Raw genomic sequence first — 16,171 nt, 5'->3', positions numbered from 1 at the left:
AAAAATATTACACATGCATTAACAAATCGCCTAAATTAAGTATCGGTTAATTTGTTTATCATGCTATTTTTAATTTTATGTCTTTAAAAACTGTTTATATATAATTTGAACTATTAACACTTAAGTGCATTAAACGTTTTAACCTGTTTTAGCATTTATGTAAGTTTTGTGAACCATTCATTTTTGAATTCTTTCGAAGACGAATTTATATAATCGATAAAGCCACCGTGACATTACTTGTATGGCCGTATTCCAAAACAAACTACCACCAGTCAGAAGCAGCACTTAAGTTTATTAGATTTCCAATCCTCTTAGGATGAGCCCCGTGCACCGCTCTTGATTGGAAGCCCCGGTATCCGGATATGAGCGTCACTCATCAGCATCAAGTGCAACAGCAGCCGCTCCGGGGAATGCCCACAGAATAACCAATCTGTCCGACGGATTTTGATGCGAGTGAGATGAACTTCCTGGAGACCTGAAGAGATGATTTTCCTATAAGTTGCGTACAGTCGCCTGCACTTCACCGGCGATATAACTCTTGTACTATGAAATAATTATGCAAGAGAACGAACCGAATTGTTTGTACCTGCGGTATCCCAAGGACATGATGTCATCGGCTTTCCCTCGAACGGGATGTCTGGTCTTTTGCGTGGTAAATCCAGCTTTATTTCTCTCGATACGTGACATTTATACTGAGAGACTAGAGCAGCACGTGCTCGGCAAGTTGAACACTGATGCTGATTGCTGACAAGCGTAACTTTATTGTTGTTACTTTGCCTTTTAAAACTGCGCAAACTTGTTGAACTGCTATTCGACATCAAAATAGCCATGTGTTAATAATCAGCTGAAAAACTATTCAACATAGTTTAAAGAAGAAAAAAAACTGGAAAGAAAGGGACATAGTTGACATAGATGTGAACTTGGTGTAGAGTTTCAGCGTTTACAGGATTAATAATCAGCTGACAAACTATTAAATATAAAGATTTTTTTTTTTTTTTTTTTTTTTTTTTTTTTTTAAGAAAGCCAGTTCACATAGATGGGAACTGTACTTGGTATAGAGTTTAAGCGCTTACAGGATATCTCCATCTGCTACTATTTTGTAAGAAACCTATTAATAAGAAAATTTAATGGTGAAATGAAGCCAATATTTAAATGAAATTCCAACTTCTGAACTAAATGGCAAGCCTTTGTTTCTCAAAGAGCTGACCAGGCACACTGCATTCTTGTGGCAAATGCAATCTGTTATCAGGTCATCACAGGATAATCCCTCACTGTTCTTTTCAGATGGAACATAATAATGCATGTTTAAGTCCCTCTGTGCTTCTGAAAGATGTGGTTGTGCATACAGCAGTAATTTTTACTCAAGATCAGCTGCTGAGTGCCTTGCAATCCTTATATTTAAGGAATAGGTCACTCAAAAATTGACATTACAGACACATTCACTTTCACTTTTCACTTTCACTTTTTCACTTTCATTACTGCCATTGTTGGCTGTTTTTGCTCGATTTTGAAAAGATGTTCATATCATGCATAACCCCCTGATTTGTTTGTGTGTTTTTGTGTAGATTTTAGTCCTGACTTGTTCCCTGTACCCTGTGCTGAAGACACTGTGTGTTCAGATTCACTCTGCTGTTACAGGAAGCTATGTGGCCGGATATCACTCAGTGCTGCTTGTCAACTGTCCAACAGAACAAACTGCTAGAGACATTGGCAGGTACTGTACATGCATACAGTGATACAAACACAAACTCACACAAATAAATAAATATACTAGAACTAAGAATCAGCTTCATTGTAGCTAATAAGTGACATACTTTGTCCTCAGCCAACAGATGACAAGGGTGTGTAATGTTTACAGTCTGCATTTGACAGTCAGTGACATACAGTACACACAGGGATGTGATTTTTCTATTTTTTCTGACCTCAGTGGGATGACCCCGTGTAAACTGCATAAATCCAATAGTGATGGGAAGTTCGGACCATTTTACTGACTCAGACATTTGAATCTTGTTCAGCAAAATTAACAAATCATTTTTAAAGTCAATTTGTTCATTTAAGCAGAATATAATTAAAATGTTACATGTTTTCATCCAAATTCTTAACAAATTTATTTACACAAACATTGATCAAATTTTATAAAATATAATTCTGCCAAGACCGAATTATTACCTAGTTATTACCAAGACCTAATTATTAAATTAATACCACATTTGTTATGGAAAAGAACCATCACAAATGTATAAATTGTAAGAAATAAAAAGCTATAAGGCTCAAATGAAATTTGAAACCAGAAAAATTATGCAACTGTAAGAGTAAAGAAACAAGAGTTGTTTGTAAGGAAGGTTGGGAAATATTAACGAATTTCTGTTTCTGCTCTCACGTCACATGACAAAAGAACAAACAAACACAAACACTTGCTTGTTCTTTGCTCGAATTTAAAAGTATCACACTTTTTGTGAACAATATTTGGTGTAATATATAACTTTCATAAAAAGAAAAAAAGTCATGTTGCCATTTATACTTACCAGCATAGTTGCGATCCTTCACTGTTATTGATAACTCCTCTCCCATAGCCTGCAGTTCTGTGTGCTACACTTCGTTCACCTGTAAAACTGTCAGATCAATTCAATTCAAGTTTATTTGTACAGCGCTTTTTACAATACAATTCATTACAAAGCAACTTTACAGAAATAATCTGGGGTCCTCTGAGGGGTCAGCATCATCTCTTCTCAGGTGTTCTGGATTCAGACTGGAGCTTGTGTAAATTCTGACAAAACATAGAAACAAATAGAGACATCATTAGCATAGCTGCTGTTCCAACAAAGTAAAATTAATTAGTTTAACCCAAGGTAAAGAATAAGAATGCACATTTGATCAGATACAACTGCAGTCACAATTTAAGAGATACATTATTCAAATGCTTGGCGAAAGAGATGCATTTTTAATCTAGATTTAAACAGAGAGAGTGTGTCTGCACCCCGAACATTATCAGGAAGGCTATTCCAGATTTTGGGAGCCAAATTTGAAAAAAGCTCTACCTCCTTTAGTAGACTTTGCTATCCTAGGAACTACCAAAAGTCCAGCGTTTTGTGACCTTAGGAACACTGTAAAACCCGACAAGTTAACTTAACTCAAACCGTTTGAGTAAACAGATTGCCTTGATTTAAACCATGTAAGTTTTAAAACTTTGCATTCAAGTAATTAAGTGATTAACTAAGTGCTGATTGAGAATTAGTGATGAACAGCTGCTGTTAACAAACAGAATCACTGAAGAAAAGAGAAACACAAGAACTACTACAACTGACTTCAGACACAGACTTAGATGAAATCAACTGAAATAAAATACATGAAATCTCTCAAGATCTGATAAAACAACCCCACAAACAGCATCACCAGCTCCACTTATTAATAACCAGACAGACTTTACTTCTGTCAGACGTCTACAGAAGATCTTATTGAGAATGAACTAAGGTTTAGATGTTGATTTATTGTTTCATTTGAAGTAACCATGTTAGAGATCAGTGTTTGCTTTAGTTGGGCTCTTGACCCTTGATTTCTGTCTTAGTCTTTTCTCTGGCTGTTATAACCGTGTGTTTCTGAAACACATTTGTTGTAACTCAAAAGCCCATTAGAAATGCCATCAGGTGTTAACCTGTACCTAGGTGTAGGTTGTTGTACTTTATATTGGTATAACAACCAATTATATATATAATTATGCAACTGCTAGGAGTCTAATCTTTGATGAAATATGGGTTGTGTAATTAAATTGACTATAGTAAAAGTGATTCTTAGAGCCAGTGGTTCTGTAATAATCAGTTAATACAAAGACTTTCCAAACAGTTTGGTCTTCTCTGGTGTCAGTTAGTCACACACAGACATCAATAATCAGAATATGAACCTCAACAATGGTGACCATAAAAGAAAAAAAAAAAAAAATGCCTGGAGCCATGGATGAGTTTTGTTCTACAATAGTACCCAGCATGCATTGCAGCATGTTTTTTTGTCACCATTGTTGAGGTTCATATTCTGATTATTGATGTCTGTGTGTGACGAGCTAATGGCATAGAAGACAAATGTATGTGTACAAAATGTTTATGAAATCATTTTTATATTAACTGATTATCACAGAATCACTGACTCTTAGTGTCATTTTTATTAGGTCCACTTCTACTAATTACACATTTGTTTCATCAGAGATTAGACTCTGTATAGATCAATATTTGTGAATAATAATGAAAAATTATCATCACAGCTGTAACGTACAACTATCTACATGTAGGTACAGGTTAACACCTGATGGCATTTCTTCTGGGCTTTTGAGTTACAACAAATGTGTTTTAGAAACACACGGTTATAACAGCCAGAGAAAAGACTGAGACAGAAATCAAGGGTCAAGAGCCCAACTAAAGCAAACACTGATCTCTAACATGGTTACTTCAAATGAAACAATAAATCAACATCTAAACCTTAGTTCATTCTCAATAAGATCTTCTGTAGACGTCTGACAGAAATAAAGTCTGTCTGGTTATTAATAAGTGGAGCTGGTGATGCTGTTTGTGGGGTTGTTTTATCAGATCTTGAGAGATTTCATGTATTTTATTTCAGTTGATTTCATCTAAGTCTGTGTCTGAAGTCAGTTGTAGTAGTTCTTGTGTTTCTCTTTTCTTCAGTGATTCTGTTTGTTAACAGCAGCTGTTCATCACTAATTCTCAATCAGCACTTAGTTAATCGCTTAATTACTTAATTGCAATGTATATCTTCTTTCAATGAACTCAACTGAATTAAGTTCAGAGTACTCGTAACTGTTAGTTTTTTGAACTTAAATGGTTTAAGGCAATCAGTTTCCTCAAACGGTTTGAGTTAACATAACTTGTCAGGTTTGAGTGAGGCTGTGTCTGAAGTCAGCTGTTGTTCCTTTCTCTCTTTTCTTCAGTGATTCTGTTTGTTAACAGCAGGTGTTCATCACTAAAGCTCAATTAATCACTTAATCACTTAATTGCAATGTATATCTTCTTTCAGGGAACTCAACTGAATTAAGTTCAGAGTACTCATAACTGTTAGTTTTTTAAACTTAAATGGTTTAAGGCAATCGGTTTCCTCAAACGGTTTGAGTTAACATAACTTAAGGATATCTGTTTACTCAAACCGTTTGAGTTTAGCTTACTTGTCGGGTATTACAGTCAAGGCAATCGGTTTACTCAAACGATTTGAGTTAAGTTAACTTGTCGGGTTTTACAGTGAAGCGTGATGAATTGTAACGTGGTATGAGGCTAGTTAGGTACGCAGGAGCTAAACCATTTAGGGACTTATAGGTAAGTACTTATAATTTGTCAATTATCACCAAGAGCTCACTGTTCCCCAGCCAACGTATTACATTCCTGGGAGCGGTTTTCGACTCAGTCCATATTAGAGTGGTCATATCACCAGAGCGCGCTCTGGTACTTCAGCAGCTCGTGGCCTCCATCAGGAACAAAGCCTGTTTCCCTCTGAAATTCTTTCAGAGGATGCTAGGGCTGATGGCTTCCGCCTCCCCAGTTTTACAGCTCGGCCTCTTATGAATGCGGCCCCTGCAATACCGGCTGAAACTCCTGGTCCCACCTCATGCTTTGTGGCACATCCGCTTTCACATCAGGGTCAAACAGGCCTGTTTAGCAGCCATGGAGCCTTGGATGAACCCTCTTTGGTTCAGCCGTGGGGTTCCAGAAGGATGGTGCTCTCAACAGATGCCTCCAACCTAGGTTGGGGCGCTCTATGCGAGGGCATAGAGCGCCCCAATATGGAGCCATCTCCATATCAACTGCCTAGAGATGCTGGCAGTAGAACGAGCCCTTCAATCCTTTCAGGCAATCCTGAAGGGGCACCACATCCCACAGAGTCCTTCTGGTTGCCCCACTTTGGAAGAGTCAAGTTTGGTCCTCGGAGTGGTTCAGGCTTTCGACGAAAGCCCCATGGCCGATCCCCCTGAGGCGGGATCTCCTATCTCAGGCGAACAGGACAATCTTGCATCCACGGCCAGAACTCTGGGCTCTGCATGTATAATCCCTCGATGGGAGTCTCTAAGCCTCCCCGGGGACGTGCTACACACCATTGCTCAGACAAGAGCCCCGTCTACAAGACGCCTCTATGCCCAGAAATGCTCAGTCTTCGTCGACTGGTGCTCAGCACGAAATGAAGACCTGTTGAATGTGACGTATCTTTGATACTGTCATTTCTCCAAGAGCGTCTAGACAAGGCCTTACCCCTTCCATGCTCAAGGTGTACGTAGCAGCCATTGCAGCATTTCATGCTCATATTGCCGGCCAATCTGTGGGTCGAAACAGCCTTATTGTGCGTTTCCTGAGAGGTTCTAGGTGGTTAAAACCCCCGTGTCCTCTCACCATTCCCACTTGAGACCTCCACACAGTCCTTGGAGCACTCAAAGGACCTCCCTTTGAGCCGCTGCGGTCAGCTGACCTTTGGCCCCTAATACTTAAAAGCGTTCTGATACTTGCTCTAGCATCAGTCAAGTGTGTTGGCGACCTGCAGCCCCTCTCGGTGAGCCCTGCATGCCTTAAGTTTGGGCCCAGTGACTCGAAGGTCATTTTAAAACCCATGCATGGTAACGTCCCTAAAGTGCTCTCGACGCCGTTCAGAGCAAAGGTAATTTCCCTCTCGGCTCTACCTCCTTTGTCAGGTGAGCGAGAGCTGGATTTACTCTGCCCAGTGAGGGCTTTGAGCATATACATCGAGCGGTCACAGCCATTCAGGCAATCTGACCAGCTTTTTGTCTGCTTTGGGGGCCGCACCAAGGTGTCTTCGATCTCAAAGCAACGCCTTTCGCGTTGGATAGTCAACTCTATCGCTTTATGTTACTCCTCCATGGGCCTTGAGTGCCCCATAGGAGTAAGAGCCCACTCCACTAGAGGGATGGCCTCTTCTTGTGCCTGGTCTAGAGGTGTCTCTATCAAGGACATCTGGTTCTTTCTATCAGACGGCGTCATCATGCCACCTCCAGGGAGCTAGCTCCCTCTTAGCAGTGTAGCATTAAAGGTTTGACGGCTCCGGCCCTCTCAATTATCCCCTGGACCCCAAGGTCTTCAAGATAAGTTTTTTGTCGTTCCCTACCATGGCATGTAAAGTGAAGTATCAAAAGGAAACGTACTTGGTAACGAACGTAACCTCGGTTCCTTGAGATACGGAACGAGTACTGCGTTATATGCCGTGCCACCAGGCTGCGGCTTCAGTGTCAACGCTTCAGTAGTATGACCTGATTTCCTATGGCGATATGCCTGTTTGTATAGCCATTCACCCCACCCATTTTGGCGGGCTTTGGCACGCTGCATCGCCACAGGCTCGCGCAGCTACGCAGCGCTGTCATTGGTTTAAAAAGTTTACAGGCTAAACCAATGGCAGTGCAGTTGCACTGCATTATTGAAAAAAGGCTTCAGTATTGAGGAAAAAAGGAGCTTTTGTTGTAAATGTAAGTTATCCATCAAATTTATGGAAGCTTATGTCTGCTTATGTCGCTATCTCTCTCTCTCACTCACACACACACACAGTTCTGAGTTTTCCTCTCAATTTAGAATTTGCCTCTCACAATTCTGAGAATTTTGAGTTATAAACAACTGTAAGATATAAACCCAGAACTGCAAGAGATAAGCTCTGAATTCAGACTTTTTTTCTGACTTTTCTGCAGTTCTGAGTGAGACAAGACTCCAAGTCCAAATGGTAATAAATAAGCTAAGAATTGTGAGGGGAAAAGTCAGAATTTTATTCATTTATTTTTATTTATTTATAACCTGTGGCAGAAACCAGCTTCCATTCAAGGTTGTGTTTGTGTTAGTATGTAAGTCTTATAACATTCTGAGGTATCAAAATCTGATAATCACTCTTTCAGTAATGGATGCTTGACACTGAGTTTTAATTGAGGAATGAAGCAAATGTATATTGCTGCATAGGTTTGTGTAGAACAAATTTAAAGCTGAGTGAATGGTATTTAACTTTTCAAATGTATTTTTTGGTTCAGTATATTCTACTGTATGTCTTTCATTTTAGCCTCTGGACTTATTTAAATCAAAATTCACCGTTAAAACTATATTTTGCCCCACAGTATTACACTTGCATTCAGATGAGATGTGTGTGTCTACATTTGATAGAGCACAGAGTGTCTTTGACTTGTGATGCAGTCATATGCAAATACAGAGATACTAAATTTTTCTCTCTCTCTCTCTCACTCTCTTCTCTCTCTCTCTCTCTCTCTCTCTCTTTGTTAGGAGCATCATGGAAAAAAGGCTGGCAGCATGTGTGAATATATTTCCTCGCACTACCACCATGTAAGACCAGTGAGCATAACCTTGAATTTAAAACTCTGCAGTCTGAAGTTTTACTTTAGCGACAACATGCATAGATACTAAATTGACAGTTAATATACTATAGGTAGGATAACCTTTTCGGGACTACTGACCTGGAGTGTTGCGTCTGGTCAGCATGCACAGCTGAAAAATCTTAACTATTGATATTGTTATTTCCTGTAAAAAAAAAAAAAAATATATATATATATATATATCATTTTTCAATAAGATTTTAAAGGGGTCATATGATGCTATTTCAAGTTTTCCTTTCTCTTTGGAGTGTTACAAGCTGACTGTGCATAGATACGATCCCTGAAGTTGCAAATACTAAAATCTCAAAACCAAAGAGATATTCTTTATCAAAGTTAAGACTCTGCCCTGCCTCCCTAAAACGGCTTGTTCAAACACACCCCCACATGTCTGCGTCACTATGTGGAAATATTTGCGTAATGCCACCCAAATGTTCACACAAAGAACGAAGGCGTGATTTCAGTAACCGCAGTTATTGTTGAAGCAGCCATGTCAGGGAGATGCTGTGTGTTTCTAGGTGAAAGCAAAAGCACTTTATTTGGCCTTTTGAAAGTAGATGCATTTAGGAATCTTTAAGATTACTTACAACAGAACATGAATGCATTTTATGAATGACCGTTTCCTGAATCTAGGAGAGGAGGTAATTCTGACTTTGCAAGGACAATCTGGTGCTTCTGAATCAGCTACTGTAAGTATGTTTTGTTATTAGTTTAAGTATTTGCTGTTGACTGTTCAGATGTGGAGTTTTGTGCGTCATGTGTGTGTGCGAATACACACAAATCAACTGTTCCCCTTTCAGGCTTGAACTGATGGTAAAACTAAGGACATTATTAACTGTCTTTACATTTATTTTGAAAGCTGAAGCTAGAAATTATGGAAAGGGGCATTATATTTCCATCGAGTGCTTGTCCAATCAGAGCAGACTGCTCTTGTCAGAAGGATTTGAGAGAGGCGGGGCATAGAGAACCTACAATAATGTACAGTATTTGAAAAATAATGTGTGTTTTGAACAATAAAGCATGTCAACATATTCTGTTACACCAAATACACAAAATAATGTGTATATTTAAATCTTTTTAAAAAAGCATCTTATGACCCTTTTAATTTACAAAATGTAATTTAGCTATTTGTAATTTACAAAATTATTTACAAAATAATTTACCCAAAATATCAATTGTGTATTGATTTCAGGTACTACTGGAAAGGAGAGATACGGGATACCTCAGAAATACTGCTGGTCTGTTATTTACACTTCAGGTTTCTTATTCAAACTAAATTCTTATTTTTTTTATGTTAATAATGCTTTAATGAGAAATTGTCTATGTAATGTATTGTATACAGTATCTGTAGTTATCTGCATCTCTTATTATTGTTATGGTATTTAAAAAAAAAAAAGTATAATAAATTAATTATTTCCGTAACAGCTTGTGAGGACAAGAACGTCTCTGGTGCAGAGACTTGTGGATTATATAAAGTAAGTGCATTTATTATCACAATTGCTTGGACACTACATATTCAGTCAACATGTACAGTCATGATAAACATTCATTCACATGAATGCTTAAATGTTTGATTAATTCATTTCATAAATATATAGTATGTATAGTGTTATTCATAATGTATGATGTATTACAAATCCAGGGTTCAAAATCAAATCGGCTGTTATATGAAACAAATTGAGTGACTGTTGTGTGAGACTTGATTATACTCGATTGGTTTTACAGTTTCATGACAACAAATTAACTCAGCCTGAAGAAAATGTGTGGATCTGACAAAATGCTTTCATTATGGTACCTTTAAGAATGTCAGAAGACTGAGTGACACTTAGTTTTTTTTTTTACTTCCTGGATTGTTGCAGGAAATGTGCCAGCATGAGAACAACAGCTACCTTATTATAAATAAGCAGGAAATTAAGAATTTGATTAGGAAAACTCTAGTTAGTGAAAATGTGTTCCCTAATCTAAAGTATTAACTTAAACAAATTATGTCCAGAGCTTTCAAAGAGCCTAAAAAGATTTAATGCCCAGTGGAACCACCGGTGCATGTGAACACGAAGCTTTTAAGACTCAAGCTGTGGTACATAAGCTGGCTTCTTATGGTGAAACTTCAATTTACACACCCAGAACATGTGAATAAAAAGAAGCGGTTTCGCAATTCCCTTTTTTGATGGAACAAAAACTGACCAGTTTAATGTTCTAAGTTTCACCATCATTGTACACAATCATACAAATGTTTGGGGTTGGTAAGATTTTCTGATGTTTTAAAAAATAAGTCTCTTATGCTCCCTCTGGCTGTATTTGTGACCCTGAACCACAAAATCAGTCTTAAGTCGCTGGGGTATATTTTTTAGCAGTAGCCAAAAAAACATTGTATGGGTCAAATGTATTGATTTTTATTTTATGCCGAAAACCATTAGGATATTAAGTGAAGATAATGTTCCATGGAGATATTTTGTACATTTCCTACTGTAAATATTTAAAAACTTAATTTTTGATTAGTAATATGCATTGTTAAGAATTCATTTGGACAACTTCAAGGCTTTTTCTCAGTATTTAGATTTTTTTGCACCCTGAGATTCCAGATTTTCAAATAGTTGTATCTTGGCCAAAGATTGTCAGATCCTAACAAATCAACGGAAAGCTTATTTATTCTTATTATTTTTTTTTTAAAAATTGGTTTTGGTTTTTGTGGTCGAGTGTCACATTTATTTGAACAACCACACAGTAAAAAGAGGAAAGTTCTGACATATTATAAACATTTTAAATAACTGTTTTAATATATTGTAATATGTAATTTCTTCCTGTGATTGCAAAGCTGAATTTTCAGCAGGCATTCAGTGTCACATGATCCTTCAGAAATCATTCTAATTGATTTTAATTGAAAAGAACAGCATTTATTTGAAAAATAAATTTGCTAAATAAAAATAAATTTATTTGTAAAATCATCTTACTGACCCGAAACTTTTGAATGATAGTGTACAATACAGAACAGAACAGTTCTTTCAATTGTACACATTAAAGCTGCAGTAGGTAACTTTTGTGAAAAATATATTTTTTACATATTTGTTAAACTTGTCATTATGTCCTGACAGTAGAATATGAGACAGATAACCTGTGAAAAAAAATCAAGCTCCTCTGGCTCCTCCCAGTGGTCCTATTGCCATTTGCAGTTACAGACCGCTCCCGGTAAGAAATTAACCAATCAGAGCTGCGGTCCGTAACTTTGTTTGTGTTCAAAATGTAGAAAAATGTATATAATAAGCGAGTACACCATGAATCCATTTTCCAAACCGTGTTTTCAGCTTGTCCTGAATCACTAGGGTGCACCTATAATAAGTGTTTATATTCAGACTATTTTAGATTGCTTCGGGGGTACCGCGGCGGAGTAACCCAGTACCGTTGTGATTCTTCATAGACATAAACAGAGAGAAGTAGTTCCGGCTACGATGTTCTTCCGCAAGACACAAGCAGTTCTGTTTATTAACCGCTAGATCGTCAAAAGTTACCAACTGCAGCTTTAATTGTTGTTACGATGTTCAAATCTGTTATTGTAACTGGGACTCATTTGTGTTCCTTCAGAGCTATGCATCCATATGACATTCCAGAAATCATCAGTTTTCCTATTGATGATGGAAGCCAGCATTACTTCAATTGGATGGAAGATGCAGTCACTGATATTTGACACATCAGTGTCTGCCATCCAGAGAAGAAGCTCTCCTTTTGGAAGCTCACTATACAGAAACATTGAGAGGATATGGGAACATGAGCACAAATTCTCAGGTTAATGGGAACCCTGGCCCACACAATGCGTGTCTGTTAATATAAGGATGAATGCATAGAGTGTTATTGTGATCAGTTTCAGTGACTGTTATGCTAATATTTATTGACCATTTTATTGATGTGAATTACTTTATTATGAAGAGTATAACTTGATGAATATGAATTCATGTAATTGTTAAAACATGCTCATTTATTACACATACATATACACTCACCTAAAGGATTATTAGGAACACCTGTTCAATTTCTCATTAATGCAATTATCTAATCAACCAATCACATGGCAGTTGCTTCAATCCATTAAGGGTTGTGGTCCTGGTCAAGACAATCTCCTGAACTCCAAACTGAATTTTAGAATGGAAAAGAAAGGTGATTTAAGCAATTTTGAATGTGGCATGGATGTTGGTGCCACACGGGCCAGTCTGAGTATTTCACAATCTGCTCAGTTACTGGGATTTTCCCGCACAACCATTTCTAGGGTTTACAAAGAATGGTGTGAAAAGGGAAAAACATCCAGTATGCGGTTTTTCTTGGCACACTTTGGGCCCTTTAGTGCCAGTTGGGCATTGTTTAAATGCCGCAGCCTACCTGAGCATTGTTTCTGACCATGTCCATCCCTTTATGACCACCATGTACCCATCCTCTGATGGCTACTTCCAGCAGGATAACGCACCATGTCACAAAGCTCAAATCATTCCAAATTGTTTTCTTGAACATGACAATGAGTTCACTGTACTAAAATGGCCCCCACAGTCACCAGATCTCAACCCAATAGAGCATCTTTGGGATGTGGTGGAACAGGAGCTTCATGCCCTGGATGTGCATCCCACAAATCTCCATCACCTCAAGATGCTATCCTATCAATATGGGCCAACATTTCTAAAGAATGCTTTCAGCACCTTGTTGAATCAATGCCACGTATAATTAAGGCAGTTCTGAAGGTGGGAGGGGGTCAAACACAGTATTAGTGTGGTGTTCCTAACAATCATTTAGGTGTGTGTGTGATTATATAAAACTTATTTCTAATTGTTGGCCAAGTGTTCATGTAGTGGTTGAGCAGAATTTGAGTGGTTTATTTTTTTTCTCCAAATATTAATTTCAAAATAAATGAATGGGGCCTCTTCAACTTTGCAATAATCACTTTTTATTATTAAATGAGGTACAGTATATGACACATTAAGTTAATTGTTTTGCATTATTCCTATATAATGTAAACATTGATGTTCCTGACATTACATAAGAGCATACAAATCCAGAAGTTGTGGTCAGGCTTTTTTTCATATACATGACAAACATTTTTTTTTTTTTTTTTACACAAAATAATATGTTGTATAGTTGGTTTAGCAATCATTTTCTGTTCCATCAAATAATCTAAATCTTACAATTACCACATTTACACTGTGTGAGGCTACAAAAGCTTGTTTTGTTGAATGGGTTTATGTCTGCACTCTTCTTGCTTTTGAAATGATGTTTCCGGAACTGTTAAAACACAATAGAAGTGCAGAGTTGAGGAAGTGCTTTTGTATGTAGGGATTTGTTGAGATCCAGTCGTGATGAAGTCATCAATCTGACCTCTCTATCTATCTAATCTAACCAGCTATACCTAGCAACCTTCAGTGACATACTGATTTGAAATACAGACACTCTCCTTTGTTTATATTATGTATACAGTATGTTTACATACTGTGTATACAGCACATATTACTCCTGTTCTTATATTAACTTCACTTCTTATATCAAGGATAGCTGTCTAGGTTGTTTCCAAAGCTCCCTATGTCTGTTTCTGTATTTTCTTTCATGGTAAGTAAGTAAGCAGCCAGTCGAGTTTACTCAATAAACATGTAAGATGCTGGTTGTGCCGAAAATAAAGGGGGTTATAATAACACTATAGTACAAAGCTCTGACAGATATAAATATGTGCAAGCTCTGCTTTGAGATTGAAGACACTGATTTATTACTTCAGTTCATGTAACACTATTCAGACTTTGAACTTGAATGAAAGCTTAGGATGAAATTTAATTTAATGTGGTATTTGTATAATTTTGGGAAAGATAAAATCATATTTTAAATTTATGAATGTCCCTGCAGGCTCTGTTGGTTAAGTTTTAGAATGTGGAAGCAAGAAGCTTCTATACCCAGAAGAACAATGTACAGATTGTTGAAACAGACGGGAGAATGTGAAGAGACTAATAACTGATGACTCCAAACAATAGTCCAAGTGGAAGGCTTCATGTATTTATAGGCCAGTTTCGTAAAGGAAAATCAGACAGGATGTTCCCAACAGTGCTATTGATGAGCAGGGTGTGAATGCAAAGGGACACCGTCACATTCCATCTGTGTCTACAACATTTCTGAGGTATCTAGACATTAAGTCGATAGCATTGATCACTTCTTGTTCAATGCATTAATGTCAATAGGATGGCAAAATGAAGCATAAAACCACGTCTGACCATGGATCATGGATAATAACACCTCGGTGGGGATAAAAAAAAAAATACAAATTGAAAGGTATTTTAAAAGAAAATGCCTGCAAACAACAATAAAATCAGAAATTGATTTTTACTGTCGGATTAATAAGATTGTCTAAAGAAGTAGTTTGACTGACTAGCAGCTATAAGGTAATGTCTTACCTTTCGCTTTCAAATGAGACCAAATTATGTTTTTATTACTGACTTTAAAAAGTTATGATCAGTCCAAAAAATGTGTCAGTGACTACTTTTAAGATGATTTTTAGTAGTTTATGCAACCAGCCACTGGTTTCAGGCATCTCAATGCATCAATGCATGGCAATTGATGCAATACACACTCATAGTGCATGATATTTACACTATAAGCAACAACAGTATGAAAAAGACACTTTGCAGTTTCTAGGGTTGATTAATGTTTTGTTCAAAACTATTCTTATAAAAATACCCCAAACCGAATGAAAACACATTCAAACCACATACAATTGCATACTGGCTTCATGTTTCATCTGTGTTAATTATTTATGGAGTATTTGTATAGGGACAAACCATAGAGTCTCTCTGAATTTACACATCCTTGGGAACTTTTGGGATAAAGTAAGTGCACAACTGCATGAAATATATAACAATGTGCAAGTGGTTTTTGGATATTGCATGGTTCCAGGAGAATATTTGAACTCAGGTTACCATAAGGTGTTTTCACTCCATGTCGTAATTATCATAATTCTGAGAAACTGTTCCACTCAAACTGTAGGCTATATAGTTTTATAGTTTTAAACAGACCTTTTTTTTTAAACAGACCAAGCTGTAACTCTTAGAAAAATCTAAATTCACAAGTTGCAATTACGCGTTCTACGAGGATGTGAAAGCTTTTTACAAGATGGTATATCATAATCATGATATGGCATTAACGAACATTCACAGTGAGAGAACACATTGGCGTTGATAGTGTTGCCACAGAAACGCAGATCTGAGTAGAACGTCACGTGTTGACATATTGGAACCACACTTGATGTCTCATTGGTGGCGGTGGCTGTCAATCATTTTCACGCAGTGGTGTGGGCATGGAAAAACTGTTGTGTAAGCAACTACCTTCATGCGCTGCGGCTGAATTTAAACCATAGACAGTATAAAAACATAAAAACATGGACGTGACTTCACCCGTAGACTGCTGTTTCTGCTGCAGTTTCAGTACATACCACATAAAGACGTTGTTGCTGATGCTGCTCTTGTTAAATTTCAGCCTCTGGATCTGATTCTGGATCATAAATATACGCTGAATCTGATTGTAAGCCATGGTTTGTTTTGGTTGTTTTTTCCCTCACGGTAATGTCACAGTTTCCACATGCTCTCAACACAAAAGCCTACTTTAGCTCCGCCCACACGTCACGCCTCCAGCCGGTCGTGTTTTTCCGGGAAAAATCAGTACAGACTATCTTTCTCTTATGAATATAATAAAACTAAAGACTTTTTGGAGTTATGAAGGATGCAGTACTACTCTATAGGTACTCAAGATTAACAGGATATTGAGTGAAAATGAGCATTTCATTTTCATTTTTGGGTGAAC

The 16,171-nt window shown here is 37.4% G+C and overlaps 1 protein-coding gene and 1 long non-coding RNA gene across 4 annotated transcripts; one reads left to right on the top strand and one right to left on the bottom strand.

Annotated features, from left to right (window-relative positions):
- Nucleotides 1-272: 272 nt before the first annotated feature.
- LOC113075925 (uncharacterized) lies at nucleotides 273-663 on the bottom strand. 2 transcript variants are annotated; one of them, XR_003281067.1, is made up of 2 exons: nucleotides 587-663; nucleotides 273-475 (listed from the first exon to the last, which is right to left on the bottom strand). It is a non-coding gene; the product is annotated as an uncharacterized LOC113075925 (long non-coding RNA). The 2 variants fall into 2 exon arrangements; XR_003281066.1 differs by having other exon boundaries at nucleotides 573-662.
- LOC113075911 (protein CutA homolog) lies at nucleotides 380-12,647 on the top strand. 2 transcript variants are annotated; one of them, XM_026248567.1, is made up of 6 exons: nucleotides 380-652; nucleotides 1,566-1,714; nucleotides 8,253-8,312; nucleotides 9,552-9,597; nucleotides 9,785-9,834; nucleotides 11,939-12,647. In XM_026248567.1, exons 1-6 carry the CDS (start codon nucleotides 557-559, stop codon nucleotides 12,039-12,041), a joined length of 504 nt encoding a protein of 167 aa, XP_026104352.1. In that variant the 5' UTR covers nucleotides 380-556; the 3' UTR covers nucleotides 12,042-12,647. The 2 variants fall into 2 exon arrangements, with proteins under 2 accessions (XP_026104352.1, XP_026104359.1); XM_026248574.1 differs by having other exon boundaries at nucleotides 469-652; nucleotides 1,639-1,714.
- Nucleotides 12,648-16,171: the final 3,524 nt, after the last annotated feature.

This window comes from Carassius auratus, chromosome 5 (genome assembly GCF_003368295.1).
Source record: "Carassius auratus strain Wakin chromosome 5, ASM336829v1, whole genome shotgun sequence".
NCBI lineage: Eukaryota > Metazoa > Chordata > Actinopteri > Cypriniformes > Cyprinidae > Carassius > Carassius auratus.
This window is presented reverse-complemented; position numbering and strand designations above follow the sequence as displayed.